Genomic DNA, 20,347 nt, shown 5'->3' on the forward strand with positions numbered 1-20,347 from the left:
CTAGATTTAAAATGGTCAGTGGAGGCGCCACTTTTCATTTTTTTTTCCCCAGATCGATCACAGATTTGAAGAGCACAACTGTTGTCACTCCCGTAACACATGAAATCAGAGATTTCATTAAATTATGCAATCTGATATTTTCGAGTAAATGCCCCAGGTCTTGTTTGAAATTATCGTATTCAAACATGTTCGTGTGTAACCATTTTTGTCAATTTTTTTTCACCATTTTTGTGCCGCGTAGATGGGTAATGCCGTCAGTGCTCCTCACACAGTTCACTGTAGGCAGTACTTGAGGTTTTTTGCAGCGTTTCTTCGCCCCTAGCTGCAGTGCTTGTCATTCCATTTACTTTACGGCAGGTCATATTATGTTTCTTCTATCGTACTTTCCACCTTCTCATAACAATGTTTCGTAGTGCAACTGCTAAGCGCTGATAGGTGCCAACTTTTAGCTGTCGGCTTAAATTTTATATTCCATGCCATTCCAGTTTTGTGTCTTTTTGGACTGAAAGGAAGTCATTGTCATAACTGGTTTGGGTTAAATAATCATAATATCATGAAGCATTTTCGTGTCGAGCTTTCGTGAATGTTTAATGAAAAAGTAGGATCAAAATGAAAATAATAGTACGAACGTAAAACAGTGATGTTACTAAAGTGATAGTGAAGTCTAATTTCGATACAGACATGTACATACATATTACGTTTGTAACCAATAGTCACGCTATCTGATGTCGGATCTAACAATAACTAGTCAGGAGAAACAAATCCATCGTTACGTTTGGGTATAAATATATATTTAAGGATAAAACGAAACGGAGAGCAGTACAGATTCTCGAAATCTCTTTGTTTAGCTTTATATTTAAAAGATATTTGTACCCATAAATAACTGAATTTATTTCTTCATTTCAAGACTCATGCTACTGTGAGTATTTTTTTCCTAATTTATGGGCTGGCTTTGGAATTCCTCCCTTTGTTTTTGTTTTTCCCTTATACCTGTCTTCTAGGTCTTTATACCCCATCCATTTCTATCTGCCATGTTAAAAGACCAATTGCAGTCCACTTTCGTTCTGTGAGTTCTCCAACGAGTTAGCACCAAAATTGTCGGCTAAACGTTGATTTAATTCAACAAAATTTGGCGTGGATTTTTAAAAACTTTTTCTTAGATATTTTGACGTTTTCGCTCATTTCATTCATTTCCAAAGATTTTGGTATCCTTGGAAGTTTGTCATTTTTTTTCTATATCAGTACTGAAGTATAAAATCATAGGCTACTAAAATGTTCTTTTAGTTTTTCATCTACTGATTTGAGCGATAATGGGCAGCATTGTGGCCGGTTAAACCTACGGAGTGATCGAACGAGCGAGCGATTGACATTTTATGTACTACTTACGATAACTATATATTTACTTTCTCGCCTTGGTGCTGAATTTCACCAAAATCATAGGAATCTCAAATCACTATTATATCATCCTCTCATTTCTATTGCCTTTTCGGTTTGATCTAGCCATTTGTTTTGAGAAAGGGGGTCGCAACCTCATCCCATAAAGTGATGCCAAGGAATTTGCAACAGATGCGAGAAACCAACTGAATGGTGTTAAGTGGTATTTTTTTCATGTTACACTCATAAGAAGAATTAAAACACTGGAATCTGTTATAGATTTTATTTACAGAGTTTGATACAGAAAGACATATAGATGAAATGGATTAATACAGTTATGTATATATACATGTATCATACAAATCGCGCTTTCTTTCTTTATACAAATATACATCAACAATCATAATTGTATAATTATCATTAATTATGTACGCTACACAGAAAATTCCATGACACACTGATGGAAATAAATCTGCAGAAGGAAAAATCATTGTTGCCAAGCGATATTGAGCATTTAGAAGTTTAAGATACGAAGTCAAAAATTAGAGGAAATTAAAAGTCTTTTAAATAGAAGGAATAAAGCAGGAATAGCTGCTGGTAATAATAATAATAATAATAATAATAATAATAATAATAATAATAATAATAATAATAATAATAATAATAATAATAATAATAATAATAATAATGAGGAAGGAGAAAATTAAAATAAGACATTAAATTAGAGGAAATTTAAAATATCTTAAAATATTTTTATTTTTGGTTTGCCTTTGCATTGCAGCGGCATTTGTCGGAAGAATAATTTTGACAATGAATAAAGAGTAGTAAATGGAATATATTGCATATATATAAGCACATACTGCACGTAACAATCTGTAGATCGTCCTTGATATAAAAAAAAATTTAGATAGGAAGGGGGCGACAATCAGAGATCATTAATCTTTAAGTTGAGAAAAAAAAATTATCACAATAGATATAAAATCTCCGCTGATGCTTTATAAAAGTTTACAAAAAACGCAAGCGTCGGAAGGCTTATGTTTAAGTATATGGCAACTTCATTTGACACCCAAATAACAAGGTAAGAGGTTTTTAGATATAAAAACCATGACACGCATTGCGGAGACGTGCTTTGTGGGCAGTCTCCCTTTAAAAAAAAAAGGGGGGGGGGGGGCGACAGATGACTATTATCTATTTTCCTCGGCGGCAGATGGGAAGAGAAAAATGAGTAACACTTGACTTTGAACTCTCTTTTGGGGACAAGTTGTGGACATTTTTTTCGATGTTCCTGCGATAGAAAAAAATATCAATCATCGTTTCCGCTGAGACGTGCGAACGTGAAGTCAAGCGTTACCGAAACGATGAGCGATCTCCTTCGTCGGCGAGGACAGCGTTCCTACTGAAGGAGGAAATTCGGGATGCCCGAGGAGGAGGAGGGGTGGTAGGAGGAGGAGGAGGAGGAGGAAGAGGACGAGGTAGGGAGCGGATGACTGGAGGAGGAGGAGAAGGTGTCCCCGGGCTGCACTCATGAGCAGGTGGGCGAGACCACTGGAGTCGTCCCGTAGGAGTCCTGCTCGGGCCCTGTGGGTGTGGGTTTGTTACGCTCCGCCCATGGCTTAATGTTTTCGAGGGCGCACAGCGAGGCGTTGGAGTTATAGAGCGGGGTGGTGGGCGGGTCGGTCAGAAGGCCCTTGGACAGGGCCTCCGCCTGCAGTGACATCATCAGCCTGTTGGTGGCTTGACGCTCTGCCTCTCGTTCCTCGGCGGCCTGCCGTCTGAAGGGAGGAGATTTCGATAATGTTTATAAATACATACATACATACATACATATATATATATATATATATATATATATATATATATATATATATATATATATATATATATAGAGAGAGATTTTTATTTGCTTTTAAGTTTATCTTAACTTCGTCTTCTGGAGATTGATATCATAATTTGTTCCTTTGCAAATTGTTTTTATTGTTTATAGAACTGTAATTTAGTAAAATAGCCTACTGTCGCGCTTATATTCTGATAGAAGATTTTCATTATCAACATCCACTAAAAAAAAAAAGAATTCTGGTGCATCTCTATTTCTCACTCTCTCATAATTTAATACATACAAAAAAGCGTCTGTATACTGTATATGTATCTAATTTAAGCGTCCACATTTAAATAACAAAATTATAACTACTAAGTTATATTAAACGAACATTATTGAGCTGAGTACCAATAACTGACCTCCATTTGGTTCGCCTGTTCTGAAACCAGGTTTTGACTTGGGCATCGGTCATGTTCAGCTGTTTTGCCAACTGGGCACGCTCGCTGGATGCCAGGTATTTTTGCTTGTTGAATCTCTTCTCGAGTTCATTGACCTGTGGGAGATAAGGTGAATCTGTTTATATAAACGGGATGGAAGCGGCCACAGAAGAGTGTGATCGCTCTGAGTATGTCAGAGGTAAAATCGACTATTTTACAAGAAATAGAAAACACTCGCGAAGGCATACCTCTCTCTCTCTCTCTCTCTCTCTCTCTCTCTCTCTCTCTCTCTCTCTCTCTCTCTCTCTCTCACACAATACATTAGAGGTGTGTGTTTGTATGTATATATGTACATATACTCATAATATGAATATAACCAAGTAAGAGATTAGATACGTGATAACAAATTCGGCAAAGATATTGGCAGCCATAGCATAAACTGATAACAAATGCACCTGATTCATTCTTTTGTAATCTCGTACATCGTTCTTCTTCTTCTTACCTGAACGCGAGTGAAGGACGTTCTCGGCTTCTTGCGTTTTGGGGGCGTCCTGCTCTGGTACGGGTGGCCGATGCGGCGGGCCAAGGGGAAGGGTCCTGCAGAAGACATTTTTGGTCGGACTTTAGTTTTAATGATAATAATCATAATAGTAATAAAAGCAGCAACAGTACTAGTAGCAGTAGTAGTATGAATGATGAATTTTAATCAAAAACCTTAATAATAATAATAATAATAATAATAATAATAATAATAATAATAATAATAATAATAATAATAATAATAATATTATTGAAACCCGCATTGATGTATTTACTTCTAATAATAAGAATTATATTAGCAAGAGCATTATTAAACACAAAGTGTTAATTGTCCAAGGATTTGTGCATGGAGCAGTCATATATTAGACTGCATGGGTAATTAATCTTTGGTAGCTTGATAGAGTTTCGCGTTCAGTTTTACAACGTTTAGGTCGTGAGTCTTCAGAGAATGTTTCACTTATCGAAAATTTACGAAGTGTACAAAAAAATGATAGTTTAGGGTAATAATATTGAAAGGTGTTCACATCCTTTTCTGTATGTTGTTTAATAATAATAATAATAATAATAATAATAAATAATTAATAATAATAATTAATAATAATAATAATAAATAAGACTAATAATTAATAATAATAATAATATAATAATATCTAATCTACTAATAATAATAATCATAATAATAAATAATAAATAATAAATAATAATAATAAATAACAAATAAATAAACCAAAATAATAATAAGAAAATGGATCCTCCAGGTTTCTGCTAAATAAGCCGGTAAAAATTTCAACAAATCTGCCAGGTACCCGAATGTTAAATGAAAAGCAATGCGCACAAATTCACAATAAAATTTCTTCTCAACAGAGACGAAGAAAATGACAGTTAAGTATTGGTTATGAGAGCGGACATTATTGAGCAAAAAATGATGTGTATCAGTCAACTCCGTTGTCTTAGTCCATTTCTCTGTAACCCACTAGATAATACTCCACATTTTTTCATTTATTCCTAATTTATTTCTTGTATCACATTTTGGCCACTTGATAATGGTCCACATTTTTTCAGCTGATCCTCACTTATTTCGTGCATGACATTTTTGTTCACTTGATAATTCATTTTTTTCACTTAATCCTCACATACTTCTCGTATCGCTATTTTATAGCTATTCTTATTTGTCACCTTAGAGTTTTAAGCAACAAGTACGTCAACTCTCTTACTGCCCTCGAAATGCAGAGAGGAGATACGATGAAAAACAGACACTAAGTTAATAGGTTATGACGAACGAAGAGTGTCGTTAACCAAATCTCTCTATTCGACATCGTCATCGACAAATCTCTATTCGACTTCATCCTCGACATATCTGTATTGGACATCGTCCGCGACAAATCTCTCTCTATTCGACGTCGTCGTCCTCGACAAACCTCTATTCGACGTAGTCCTCGAATCGACTTGGCCTGGGATTACTTCCAGGGACTTTTAAACGACTAGAAGCTCACGTCAAACGACAATCAGACCGCCTTCATGAACTTGCTTTATAATGCAGCCGCAGTAAGCAGCCTCTGATTGGAGTCTTATCCTTTCTTTAATGGACATTTTACATGCTGATGGTCTACGTTGTGCATGATTTCGAAATGGGATCATTGGGGAGGGAGGGGATTACTACGACGACCCCCCTCCCTCCCCACCCGGCATGCCATTTTCGTCTGGTTTTTACTGTGATGTTCTCCTCATCAAAGAAAGTCTTCATTTCTTTATTACTAGTTGACGAGTAATGTTTTTAGGGTATTTTCTGTTTTCTTCTTCTTCTTCTTCTTTTATTATTATTATTATTATTATTATTATTATTATTATTATTATTATTCAGAAGATGAACCCTATTCAAACTGAGAAATTCCACAGGGGCCATTGACTTGATATTCACTCTTAAAATTCAAAATTATGGTGTTCATTTGAAAGACTTAGTAGAGGTTAATAGGAAATCATAAAATCAGTAATAAGAAAAGAAATATATCAAATGTAAGTACATTATTAGAACAAGAGAATTGTTTTCGGGGAGTAATGCCTTGAATGTTCGCATTCCGATGGGCCAAGTGAACAGTAAAAAATGAAATAAGTGAGGATTAACTGTAAATATGTGGAGTGTAAGATACTGGGTAATATGATCTACATCGGTGATTTATATTATTCAAATATAATTTTCTTCTTCCGGAACGCCGTAACGAATTGCGTTATTAATTTTATTGCTCTTCCCAGTGCTTGGTTGACTTCATTCTTTTCTGTGCTATTACCGATTCAATTCATCGCTCCCCTTCATTGCTGTCTTCAGTTGAGATTGCAGATCTTTGTATCTACATCAGTAGACTTGTTGAATTTAACTTTGTTCGTCATGATTAGTTTGGTAACCCAGGAATACATACAAATATTCATGAAAACTTCCACGTATTCGGGCAAATTCTGCTTTCATTTCCATATGTATACTCTGTGAAATTCCGAGTTTCTCATTTGTGAACGCTGTCGTGAATCGCAACCGACAACTTTTTCTCCGACTCTTCCCTGTCGTTTTCATCTTCCTTCTCGTCATTATCACGACAGTCATTTTTCCGCATCATCATCGTCGTCGAATCTGCAATTGCATTTTCCGGTTGAGATGCGCCTGCGACCTTGCGGAGGTTCTCCCTTTCGCACCAAGGACACGTTAATGAAAGCGAGAGTTTACTATCTATACTGTTGGTAAGCCTGAACGGCAAGCAGAAGTACTACTGTGCTGTTGGCAATCCTGGACGAGGGCGACGTCACTTGTGCCTCGGGTGTGTTCAATCGAAGAAGAGCAACTTCATTCGATAGATGACTCTCGGGAAGATCAAGGTCTGCTGGGCCTTGGGAAAGACAGCTGCTGGGAAATCTGCTGTCGGTAAAATCGGGAAACCTGCGGTTTAGCGAACGCGTCTTTGTCGGTTGAATATTCGCTCGAATTATGGTATATTTACAGATGATCTCAAATACGCGATAATCATGTATTTGAGATCAAATAGCTCGAAGTAACTTTAGGAATGTAATAATTCAGTATTGGTTAAGACACTCGACTTCGAAAGAATCATGGAATATGCGAAGTAACTCTCGGAATTAAAGATTCCCGTAAAAATAAATAAATAAAGCAACCTTTCTAGAGTTCCACAACTCTGGCTGTTATATTCGTCATGACTTTTGTCACCGATGTAGAACATTACATGATGGAATAATGGCTAAACTCGGGGCATTAGTTTTACAGTCTACATCATCTCGTTTTTAGGAGTCATGTCAGTCTACTTTTTGTTTGTCTGTTTTTTCTTATACATGTATGGTAATCTGTACTGAGCGCAAGTAACTAATGCCTTGATATTAATTAACTTTACTTAACCTTTCTTAGCCTTAATCTAGCCTTTGAACCCTTGGATACTTGAAACTCACTTAATAATAATAATAATAATAATAATAATAATAATAATAATAATAATAATAATAATGAAAACAACTCTGGTAAGATTTGGGCAATAATTTTCTTTAATAAGTTATTTGTTTATGAATAACGGGCACTGTAATATTCAGGTTGAAATACTTACGAATCAACGAAATTATTACAAAAATTGATACGGAACAAGTGAAAGCGGATATAATGTAGACACCTAATGCTTTCTCTCTCTCTCTCTCTCTCTCTGTATATATATATATATATAATATATATTATATATATATATATATATATATATATATATATATATATAATGTGTGTGTATCCGTTGGTTTCATTTAAAACATTTTATTAAATAAATACAAAGTTCGTGAGATAGGCCCACCTTCTGCGCAATAAAGCTGTTGGTGTTATTTACATTGATACAAAACTGCCTTGGGAATTGGACAAACCTAATGAATATTTTCCCTACTATTTCTCTAAATTATTAATACTATTATATTATTTTGTGACAAAAAGTCTTAGATAAATGAAGAACATTTTGGTAGAACTACTAAAACCCGAAGCTGTTGGTCATACCCTATACCTTCTGACCATCTCGTTGCGACGCCAGATTCTACAAAACAAGAAAAAAAAAAAACATGATTTCGTGCCACCCCAAATGACAATGATTACAAACGAAGGAACATCATGGTATGATGGCGCGTGACAAACTCCTCAGAACGCATGATGGGGAACTCACGTTTATTACTTCTTGTTTGTTTACTTTGGAATAACTATAATAGCTATTCTCCTTCTGTTGCTGTATGCCAATGCAGCTTGCACGAATGCAACCGTGTTTGCGGGCGGACATATATATATATATATAATATAATATAAATATATTAATATCTATATATATATATATATATATATAAATATATATCCAAAAACTAATTACAGGTGCCTAGGCATATAGGTGTATGGTACGTGTACGTGGTACATATGTATGTATATATATATATATATATATATATATCTATATATATATATATATATATATATATATATATATATAGTATATATGCATAGTAGTGCATGACTTGAATTTAGTTGCGTTGACGTAATCCTCTCTGTACATTTAACATTAAAAGATTGTTTATATTGTGCGAAAATGGAAGCCACGAATCCTGAAGAATCGTCTCAATATTTGTACGCAATAGATATCGGATCAAAAATGAATCATGTTGATGTCTGGGAGTGTCTGGCAACTGCCAACCCTATAATCATCCTTCCATTACATGGCGTGTAGTTGCAGTCGTTATTAACTCTTTCATTTTGTTGCAAAGAGGATCCATATGCATCAGTTATGAAGTATATCATTCGTCATCCATTTAGTTCCGTATATTATGTTTGCAAGATAAGTTCGTATTGTCGTTATCAAATGCATCGAATATAATTGCTAGTAATAATGGATTACTGTCGAAGAGAGTTGCTTCATACATAAATATTAACGTTAAAAAGAAGTATCCCAGCTCACGATCTTCGTATACCTCTGGGTGTTCCCACGGCTAAACCAAAGAAAGGGAGAGTGAGTCGGCAAACAAATAAAACAGCTAAAACAAAAAGATAACATGAAAATAGAGCAGGCTAGACTCGATGCTTTGGACTCCCGTTTCCTTGTATGGCGGTGCAAATAACAGGAAGAACACGCCTGCTATTTGTGTAAATTTCCCCCGTTTTTATAATCAATATTTGTTGTTTTTTCATTATATTGTATACAAAGACGCGTCAGAGTGTTTTGGAACTTCCGTCGATCTAAGTTAAAAGGGAAAAAAGCGGGAACAATAAATTCGTAATGCAGTTATAGCCGGCAACCAGTGGTGGTACCTGGCATCAAGCGGCAAGGAGTCCAGACCCTATATTTTAGTAAGTCGGGATTTCCACGTCACGAAAAATTTTCCACCCGTTTTCGTACAGTTTCCAAATTTATTATAACGGCGTCCCGTAACATTTAGCTGTTTAAAGACTTATCAGATGGCACAATATAACATTTGAAATAAATCCCATCGCTTGCGAAATGAGTGCTTTGCCTAAACGAGGCTGTAATTAACGGATTAATGAAGCATTGGCATCGCGAGTGACCGAAAGACCGCGACAAATGGAAGCTATTTAGGAGTTTGATTTCCTGTGAATATGATTGTCCTTGTGAGAGGCCATTTTATCGAGTGGGACTCTTCTCTTGTAATGGGATCTAATGGGCCCGCCTGGCACATTGTAACCCATCTCCGGTGGTAGTATGGAACGGTTATTGATCCAGCACAAATGAACCCCATGTTTCTCATTGAAGCCTATTTTTGTTGGCCATACGAAAGGTGCTAAGTCAAATCGATTATGAGGTGATTCTATTAACTCCTTATTTGAAATTATTATCAAGTTCAAACAATTGTGAGTTGAAAAAAGAAAATGGAAATAAATGTCGAAAAACACATTTCCCACCGTAACGCTTAGCTCGCATCATGCAAATGATCAAAAACATTGTTAGAGATATATTATCTGTATAAACTCGCGCTGTGAGTAACATCATTCCGATGACGGAAGCAAATAGGATACACGTTTAAAGGGGAAAGTATCCGGAAAAAATCTTTGCAAATTATTTGAAGTTCCATATATTGCGGGATTTCCCTAAATACATTCCCATATACGAGTTGGTAAATTCCCATTATTAAAGTGTATCTCATGGGCCTTCCGTTATCGGAATGACGCCCAACGAGGGTTTATACGGAGACATTTTTCAAAGATGTTTCAGTGACAAGTCATTTCGAAGCGGACAAGAGAGAGAGAGAGAGAGAGAGAGAGAGAGAGAGAGAGAGAGAGAGAGAGAGAGAACGAAGGGCACAAGGTGTATTATGATCGCCAGAGGCCGAAGGACACTAAACATATTCAATAAGTTCGAGGAACCAACACAGACCACCTTATTAAAGTCTTAAGAACACATTACGAGGGTGTAAAAACCTGCTGCTCCGCACTGCCGACTGTGCTGCACAAGTTTCATATAGTCTCTCTTCCCTCTCTCTCTCTCCTCTCTTCCTCTCTCTCTCTCTCTCTCTCGCTCTCTCTCATCTCTTCTCTCTCTCTCTCTCTCTCTCTCTCTCTCTCTCTATATATATATATATATATATGTATATATATATATATATATATTTGTACACACGTAAAAAAGATGCTTAACTCCTGTGTATTTGCGTACCTATTTCTCTTTATTTGTTTATTTGTTTCGTTAGCCCTCTCTCTCTCTCTCTCTCTCTGTTCCGTTCCGTCGATATAGGGAATTTTGATTTAAATCAATCAGCTAGTCAGTCCCTCCCGTTACCCAGACTCGCTGTTACTCGGCTCAATGAAACAACGGTACCGACAACGAAAACATGGACTACCAATAAAGAACATTTAATTTTTTTTTTCATCGATTCTCGGGTGTGAATCATCACACCTTTTGTACTGTTTCAGGCTGACTCACCTGTCATAAATACTATGGGAAAATACGCTTAGTCCCTCTCTCTCGGGTTATTTATATTTTTTGCTTTTTTTTGTGTGTGTGATGAATTTCATTGGTTTGTGTTAACATTTTGCCTTAGCGGTTGCTCTTGGGTATTCCAGTGTTGCTGGTCTGCATTGTAGAACTATCGTAGTACATAATCCGTTGTTGGTGTGGAAGGATTCTTCTCTTGTTTACAATTTCACACACACACACATATATACATATATACACACATATATATAGTAAAGGGTCCGAACAGGACCGAAAGTACTTGGCTATCTCGCTTTTTCATTTTTTCCTTCGTGGCCAAAAAACCTTTATTTATACATAGCATCACGTTTTATATACTTCGTGATCAAGTTATTCATATATATATATATATATATATATATATATATATACCTACGCATGTATAGCTATAATCAAAACATGAGCGCGTGTTTCACAGACATCAATTTCTGACTCAAATCGGGATCGAACCACAGCCTCTCAAATGAAAGGCCAGGGTGCCGTGTGGGTCAGTTGGTAGCGCCCTGGCCTTTCATTTGTGAGAGACCTGGGTTCAATCCTGATGTGAGTCAGAAATTTATAGATGTGTATATAAACAGTATATATCTGCAACATGTGGGCTATTTTATATGTATGTGTATATATACACACACACACATATATATATAAGCTGTATATTGTGGCTGTTACAATTTCATATATATATATATATATATATATATATATACATATATATATATATATATACATACATATATATATATATATATATATATATATATATATATATATATATATATGTGTATACTGTGTGTATTTGTTTTGTTGGAGTTATGAATATTAATAGGTTCTTAGCCTAGTCATTACTGAATTTCAGATAAATCATGAAATAACAGTGTCAATTCAATGGGTTTACGAAGCTATTTCCCCCCCCCCCCCCCACAAAAAAAAAAAGCTAATTTGATAATTCCAAATAGGAGTAATATGTCAAGTCTTGTTTAAAAAAAAAGAAAAAAAAAAAAACGAAGATATATCGCATTTCAGGTCTCATTGGCACCTATTGCCGCTCATGCAGGATTCGTCAGGACTGCTGCACGTTTTGAGTCAAATGATTTTCAGGGTGAGGTTGCTAGCCTCATTCCTAGGTTGATCCGAGGGTATATGTACCTACAGTGTCTGGGGTACTTGATTGGTCACCTGCTTTAAGTACTGTGGTTTGTGACCAGGCTTGATTTCGACAGAGTGACCCGTTCAGGTATCATTTCCATGAAGAAATGTGACGTTGCATTTCAAAGTTCCAGAGTGAGTGAACGAAATTCTTTAATAATAATAATTTTATTATTATCATTATTAAAGCAGGAATCAGTGGCGCTCTCTCTCTCTCTCTCTCTCTCTCTCTCTCTCTCTCTCTCTCTCTCTGTAGTTTTGTTTGCATAAAATAATAATTAGTATTATTATTTAAATGGAGACAAAAATGGTTGAGAGAATGAGATAAAAATGAGAGAGAGAGAGAGCCGTGCAAAGTATCACCTAAGAAAGTAAGAGGAAACAAAAGAAGGAAGCGTGTTAGGAATACGATCATTTTGATCGAAGTTCGAAGTGGGACGGAGGAAGGTCTCACACGCGCACACACACACTTTAAACGAGTCCTTATTATCACTTTCAGCTAATTACTAATTGGAAATTACCGTCTCCACATAAGACAGTCGATACGCGTCAGCGGCCATTTGTTGAGTGGATAAGCAAATTAGATGGCTTCCGCGACGATGAAATGCAAATATGAAAATACACTTAGCAATATGGCGACGTGTTTGTATAACGTCTTAGAGAGCACACGTCTGTTTAATTACCCACCTTTCCTGTAATAAGACCACGAGTTAAGACTTCAAGGAGGAGGACGTTAAGGGTCAAACCGGCTTATTGCACCATGGGAGACGCGACCTAACCCAAGAGCCATCCGCCCCGTCGAGAAATTAATATGCGTGAGTGTAATGCGAATAATTGCGCTATATTCATTACCTCCCAAACAAATGCGTCTCTCCAAGATGGTTCTTCTTCTTCCTCTCTCGTTAAGCCAGACGAGACGGCGGATAATTGCCTGCCGAACTGGTGCTAATGGGGAGCGCCTCGGGGAACTTAGTGAAGGGAAAAAGAGAGAGAGAGAGAGATACTTGTTACTTAGATGGATTGTTTTGAAATTGGTAGAGAGAAAATATAAACAAACTGAAGAGAGAGAGAGAGAGAGAGAAATACCTGCCACTTAGAAGGATTGTTAGGAAGTATGTATGTATAATTATGAAATGGGTAGAGAGAAAATATAAACATAAACTGAGAGAGAGAGAGAGAGAGAGAGAGAGAGAGAATAGATTGCTAAATAAAGTTCAAAGCAACTCTGGTTCCTTTTCTTTTTTAAATGATTTTTCTGGGCAAAGGGCATTCTAAATATAATAACAAGATTTTTTTACTCTCCCCATTGTGAAAAGCAACCGAACCGAGTACGAGCATAATGAGTGAAATCAAGCGACCATTTGGAGAGAGAGAGAGAGAGAGAGAGAGAGAACATGCATGATGAAGAAGTATTGATCCGAGTGTTCAGATTTCACCATAACTCACTCCCCTAGTCTCTCTCTCTCTCTCTCTCTCTCTCTCTCTCTCTCTCTCTCTCTTCTGGACGCCTGAGGTGGTCGCGGTGGTTAAGACCTTAAAAGGACATAATAGAATACCTTGCATATGAAGCTTCGGGGCAAAAAAAAAAAAAAAAAAAAAAAAAAAGTTTCATATTCTAATTACCTAATTATGATTCTCGGAGATGGCACGTCATTAGACGCAGTGTCCGCGATGCATACTGATGATGTTTGTATTGAATATTATCGATGCTCTCTCTCTCTCTCTCTCTCTCTCTCTCCTCTCTCTCAGCGTTCAACGGTGGATCGAGGGAGGAATGATTCTGGGGTGTTCCCTTAACCCATTGCGTCTGTGTTGAATTATTGACTAACGCACTGAATTATGTATATGGTTGTCAGTCGACTGTAGTGTGACGTAACCTAGATATTCAGAAAAGGAGCATATTACAACTGCGATCAGTCCTCCTTATTGTATCCGAATTTGTGTACATGTGTAAATATCACAACCAATTTTACGGGGTTACCAATGTATAGGATATCTCCAACGGTCAGTAGATGATTGTATTATTATTATTATTATTATTATTATTATTATTATTATTATTATTATTATTATTATTATTATTATTAATTTCATGAAAGGTACTCTTATGTTAGTAAGGTACGGTAGATTGCATGTTAGCTCTCAGTATATTGTGTGTATATTGTTAACATTTAAATACACCATTAGTGATCATCTGCCATTTCTAAATGTCAGTCAGATATTGTCATTAGAGTAAGGTGGAAGAAATTCTTTAAGGATTTAAAATTTGAGAGAGAGAGAGAGAGAGAGAGAGAGAGAGAGAGAGAGTACTCAAATATATAGAGTGAGAGAGATATATATAAGTAAATAGGAAGAAAGGTAGAATGAAAGAGCATATAAGCTAAATAGTTGTGTGATAAAATAGTGAATAAAGAAAATAATTTGATAGGTAAATAAATAGACAGAGGATAGACGGAGATGCATGGGAAGAGAGAGAGAAACTGAATAGACACATATATAGACTGAGTGAGAGAGAAATAAATAAATAAATAAAAGTAAACGTAGAATGAGAGAGCATATGAACTAAATAGTTATGTGTGATAAAATAAGAGAAAAACTGAATTAATTGACAGCTGGATAAGTAGACAGAAGACAGAGAGGCAAGTGAAGAGAGAGAGAGAGAGAGAGAGAGAGAGAGAGAGAGAGAGAGAGAGAGAGAGAGAGAGAGAGAATTATGTGTGGTAAAAATAATAAGAGATAAATCTGTTGAAAACTAGATAAGTAGTGAGAGAGAGAGAGAGAGAGAGAGAGAGAGAGAGAGAGAGAGAGACGCATCAACCAGCCTCTCTCATCTCCAGCACCTAGCAGTCTCCAACACGGTCAGATAAAAGAGGTGATAAGGGAGGCCGATGCTAAGTGTAAAGTGGATCGTCAACATCAGGATGAAAAGTTAACGGCGTCTCCAAAGCAGCGGAGGTCCCTTAATGTACTGCATTCTTTCGGACCACTTATAAAAGGCCTCCGAAGTAAATACAAATAACGCGATAGATTCTCTGCCAAAAATTTAGCAGCTGGGATTCATTGGTTTTAGCATCCACGTGCGAGGAAGAGATGAATTGGCCTTATTTGTGTAATATTACGAAGACTTACCCGCCTTATTGTATTCTGTTTGTCGTGTAACACGCGGGTTTGTGTATATAGGTTATACATTATATATATATATATATATATATATATATATATATATATATAATATATATTAGTATATATATATATATATTTCCATGAAATTCACAGATGTAAACATTTATATAATAAGTCACGGTAATATATTTTTTATTATTAAGAACGATGCATTTACAAATTACATAATTATATATATATATATATATATATATATATATATATATATATATATATATATATTATGAAGAGTTTTTTAGCTCTTAAAACACTGTTTTTAGTGTTGAAAATACATATTTCAATTTTCCAGCACACCGAGGAATCGACATTCGCACTGGAAGCAGTTTATTTGAACTCTTCAGAAATAATCTTAAAATCTCTTATTATTTGTCACTAAAAATTTCATACCGAATGAAGTTGGGAAAAAAAATCTAAAGCATTGTTACAACCAACACTTTGCACTAGTCTACTTTTCCATCACTGAATTTTTTGTGTGAAATGTAGGACGTATTATCTCTCAGAATAAGAATGTATATATATATTACACTCACATTATATATATTATATATATATATATATATATATATATATATATATATATATATATATATATATATATATATAAGATGAAATAAAATTCCGTATCTGGTAATGTTCTAAGAAACGGAAATTTATTATTATTCAGATTTTTTTATTTCTTTATTTTAGCCGGCAACAGACGAATTTTCATTATATTCAGTTGGTGATCTGCTTCAAAGAATTTATTAATTGCTTTCTCAGCATATTAGGTAATGAGTAGTATTTTACTATATTATATATATATTATATAAATATATATATATATACATATATATATGTGTGTGTGTGTGTGTGTGTGTGTGTGTGTGTTTAATTGTTTTGCATATCCTTTCGTAAGTATTCAATCAATAAATGTGCCCTTATTTTCAAAATAAAATATTTTTTTTTTTACTTTGGAGGAAGATAAAGTTTTCAGAATATTTTAAAAAATCATCGTATGATTTTTAGCCTAGAAATAATTCCACTTTATTATTATTATTATTATTATTATTATTATTATTATTATTATTATTATTATTATTATTATTATTATTATTATTATTATTATTATTATTATTATTATTATTATTATTATTATTATTATTATATTATTAGCAGATGCGTAGGTGTAACCGTTTATAATTGAGCTTTTTATCTCATGTAACTAAATTTTCATATCATGTATCCGAATTTTGTTTATACGTGGCCCTAGTTGAAATAAAAAGCTATTTTTATCATTATTCAGTAATATTTTCTTATTGAATATTTTCTAAGAGATTGAATCAACATCAAGAAAGTCCTTGATGCATATGCAATGTTTACGTTGTACTATTTTGTTTTAATTTTCGGTTATATATTGAACTGCTCTCTCTCTCTCTCTACTCTCTCTCTCTCTCATCTCCTATATATATATATATGTATATATATATATATATATATAGTAATATACTATATTATATATATATATATATATATTATATCATATATAGTATATATATATTTAATATATATATATATATATATATATAAATATATGCACGCGCACACAAATGAACACGCATTTAGAAAAATATATGATTTTATCCTTTACGTTTTCGTCATGCACGCGTGTGACTCCGTTGCTGACGCTGAAATAATATTTAGGAAATAGTTTTATACTTTGTTTTTAAAATTAAATCTCTAAGTAAGGGAGTGTAATGAACAATAATAATAATACAAATGCCCAAAATATGTAAAAACATTTTAGTAACAAAGTATTATAATAGAAAAATATTTGTATTAACGATGTGCAGTTGAAAATATATTCAAGACGTAAATGAAAAGCAGAAAATAAATGGAAAAGATATTCAAGATACAAGTTACCCGCTGAGGTGAATTTTGAAAATGGAATGAAAAGTGAAAATGAAAATACTGAAAGGAAAAAGTGAAATATTCGAATAGACGCATCTCCTGAAGCAACTTTTAGAAATAAGTTACATAACGCAGAAAATCTTAACTGTAAATAAGAGCAAAGAAGAAGTAATATTTCGGAAGTAAAGTATTTATTAAATTAATTGAGTGTCTAAGATTTAAATCAAAGTAGTAACAAAAGAAGCAAGAATTACTGGAGAGGAAAAATAAATATGTATTTAAGAAAGACTTCTAACATAAAAAGAACTTTGAAGAAAATAAGATAAAAAAGTTCATCTATACCAAATTAAAAAGAATATCATTCTTATTTAGAAAATTTCATGAAAACAAACAGTTGAAACCAGGAATTACTGGAAAGAGAAAAGCGGAAAATAATTAAGAAAGCCTTTTGTAATATGAAAACAAATTAAAAATTAAAAATAAAACGTATCTATACCTGGATGAAAACAATATTCTTATTAAGAAAATTTTACGAAAATCAAACAGTTAAAAGCATCATAAATTAAATTAGACGAAAATACTGAATGGAAAATATTGGGAAGTGTGCAACATACGGAAGAAAAATGTTTAGAACGATAATGTGCTTATTTGGACCGACCCCGTCGGAACCGCAATAAAACCTACCGAAGGGAGAGAGGAGACGGATAGATAACAAGTCTTCCGAAGCCATAAAACCTCACAGGAGGAAATGTCTTGAGCGATTTCCGCCGTAAATGCGTCGCCAGTCATTTGTTTGAAACACGTTCAATTAACTTGCGCACAGAGAAGCATAGTTATGATTAGCCACACTTCCTTTCAGCATAGTTATGAACCGATCCTCACCTATTTGATAGCCTCCTTTACCCTTATTATCGTTTTTTTTTCTTTTTTTCTTTTTTTTTGCTTGAGGGTAGAAGGAAGTAAGTACTTTGCACTGAAGTGCACCTATTCTTTTTTCGCTCTGTATAAAATATAAATATTAAATATGAATATTTTTTTATTGTGTTGATACACATGTCCAGGTTTTCCGTGCGTTAAAAGAAACAAAGAATGAGTTAAGCGGCAGGTTAATTGTAATTCATTTAAACAACGTAAGAAACCGATAGAAAATTGTGAAGATAGAAAAATAAATTTAAAAAAATCTTGGCGCATTTTGTCGGTTGTTATTTGCCGGTATGATTCCGCGGGGTCTCTCCTCTCTCTCTCTCTCTCTCTCTCTCTCTCTCTCTCTTATACACGCTTTTTTTGTGCCGTTCAATCGATTGAAAACACTTGATATGAGTACCACCCTTTCTGCATTCATTTTTGATGAGCGACATTGGCTGTTTTTAGTCTCCCTGAGTCAGGACTTAAACACTTACAAAAAATCTCTCTCTCTCTCTCTCTCTCTCTCTCTCTCTCTGTCAGAACTCCTTATTTGTTTATTTGTAAATCTTGCTCTACTGATATTTATAACCAATTGTGCGATTTCCTTGAATGAGCTAAAGCTAATGTGATATGGTTTACATCATTTTCTCAATGCAGTTTTGAAAGTAGGTCGGTATGTAACATTTATTCAGAGAATTAAGAAAGCTTTGTACTTAAAACAAATGATATTCTTATATAAATAAAGTTACTTCACGGGTATATTTATATTATTCCACGGTAGATGAACGGTGATTTTCCCCCAGCGCTATGCCAATATTATTCGGTAGTGTAAAGTTAATAGAATACCCAAAGAATACATAAAGAATGGTCTAACAATATTATTCTAAGATACTTTTTTTATACACTTCCTTAATGACACACAACTGTCAGCAGCCGATTCCAGTGGTATTCGAGTGTTAATATAAAAAGAAAAAATAACTGGTTATTTGTTGTAAATAAATACATTGTTTTTGTATACAGAGACGAGATATTTCCGTACTAACCTGTTAGTCTGTCGAGAGTTGGGTAATGTGGCGCCAGCGCCGTTGGCCGATCAAAAGGTGGCACTGGGAGCCCAGGAATCCACGGATGACCTCCAGCTAGTCCTGCCAACCCCGGATACCCCATGCCCATGGGCCTGTGGGCAGGGACTCTGAGCACTGTCGGAGCTCCGCCTGCCAAGGGCCCGTAAGCAGGGGGCAACCCGCCCAGACTGCTGTACACATTATGGTAATCGTCCACGGCCTCTTCATAGGACTCCTCGTCGTCGTCGTGGTCATCCTCGTCGTCGTGGTCGTCGTCATGGTCGCTCTCCACGCGCCTGTCGTCTTCGTCACTGGCTCGGTCCTTGCTGTCCCCGAGGAGGGCCGAGATGCTGAAGGACAACCTGGCCGTGTTGACAGGTGGTTTGGCCATCGGGGCGCCGCGCGAATCCGATGAGGGCCGAAGGAGGGCGGTGGGGCCCAGGGGAGGTGGATCCGGGGTGGCCGTTCGACTGTCGCCGTCGACGTTGATCTCCTCCTCCTGCTCCAGCTCCACTGCTGTCATGCCGTCGTCGTCGAGGAGCTGCTCTTGCGTGTCCGTGGTGCTCTGGTGGTGACTCTCGTGACGCAGGGCTCCTCCGCTCAGTCAGGAGGAATAGGACGGGCGGAGTGAGGATGAGGACGGACGAAGAAGTGAAACAGGCAGACAGGGGGAATGAATGACGAGAGACAGACAGAGAGACCCGGTTGACGGATGCTGCTGACGATGAAGTCTTCACACTTCGAGATTCACACGGGACTGGCAACACTACACGCCCTCGCTCGCCACTTCGTACGAGGTGAATGGCTCGTCTCCAGCATGCCAGGTCCAGGCTCGCTCGGCGGACTGACTCCTCCCACAAACGCGGCAGGACGGACCAGGGGCGGGGCCCTTTTTCGATTGGCCCTTCGATGGCTCCTCCCACCGGCAGCGGCGCGTGATTGGCCTGTCTTAAGTGATGCCTGCGAAGTAAAGCCTACAAGATAGGAATCGGGAAAGAGGGG

The 20,347-nt window shown here is 35.9% G+C and overlaps 1 protein-coding gene across 1 annotated transcript; it reads right to left on the minus strand.

The window, feature by feature from the left end:
* Positions 1-1,662: 1,662 nt before the first annotated feature.
* On the minus strand, positions 1,663-20,142 carry LOC135225674 (T-cell leukemia homeobox protein 2-like). The gene is made up of 4 exons (XM_064265020.1): positions 19,325-20,142; positions 4,130-4,224; positions 3,610-3,743; positions 1,663-3,146 (listed from the first exon to the last, which is right to left on the minus strand). The coding sequence occupies exons 1-4, from the start codon at positions 19,866-19,868 to the stop codon at positions 2,897-2,899; spliced, it is 1,023 nt and encodes a 340-aa protein (XP_064121090.1). The 5' UTR covers positions 19,869-20,142; the 3' UTR covers positions 1,663-2,896.
* Positions 20,143-20,347: the final 205 nt, after the last annotated feature.

This window comes from Macrobrachium nipponense, chromosome 20 (assembly GCF_015104395.2).
Source record: "Macrobrachium nipponense isolate FS-2020 chromosome 20, ASM1510439v2, whole genome shotgun sequence".
Taxonomy (NCBI): Eukaryota; Metazoa; Arthropoda; class Malacostraca; order Decapoda; family Palaemonidae; genus Macrobrachium; species Macrobrachium nipponense.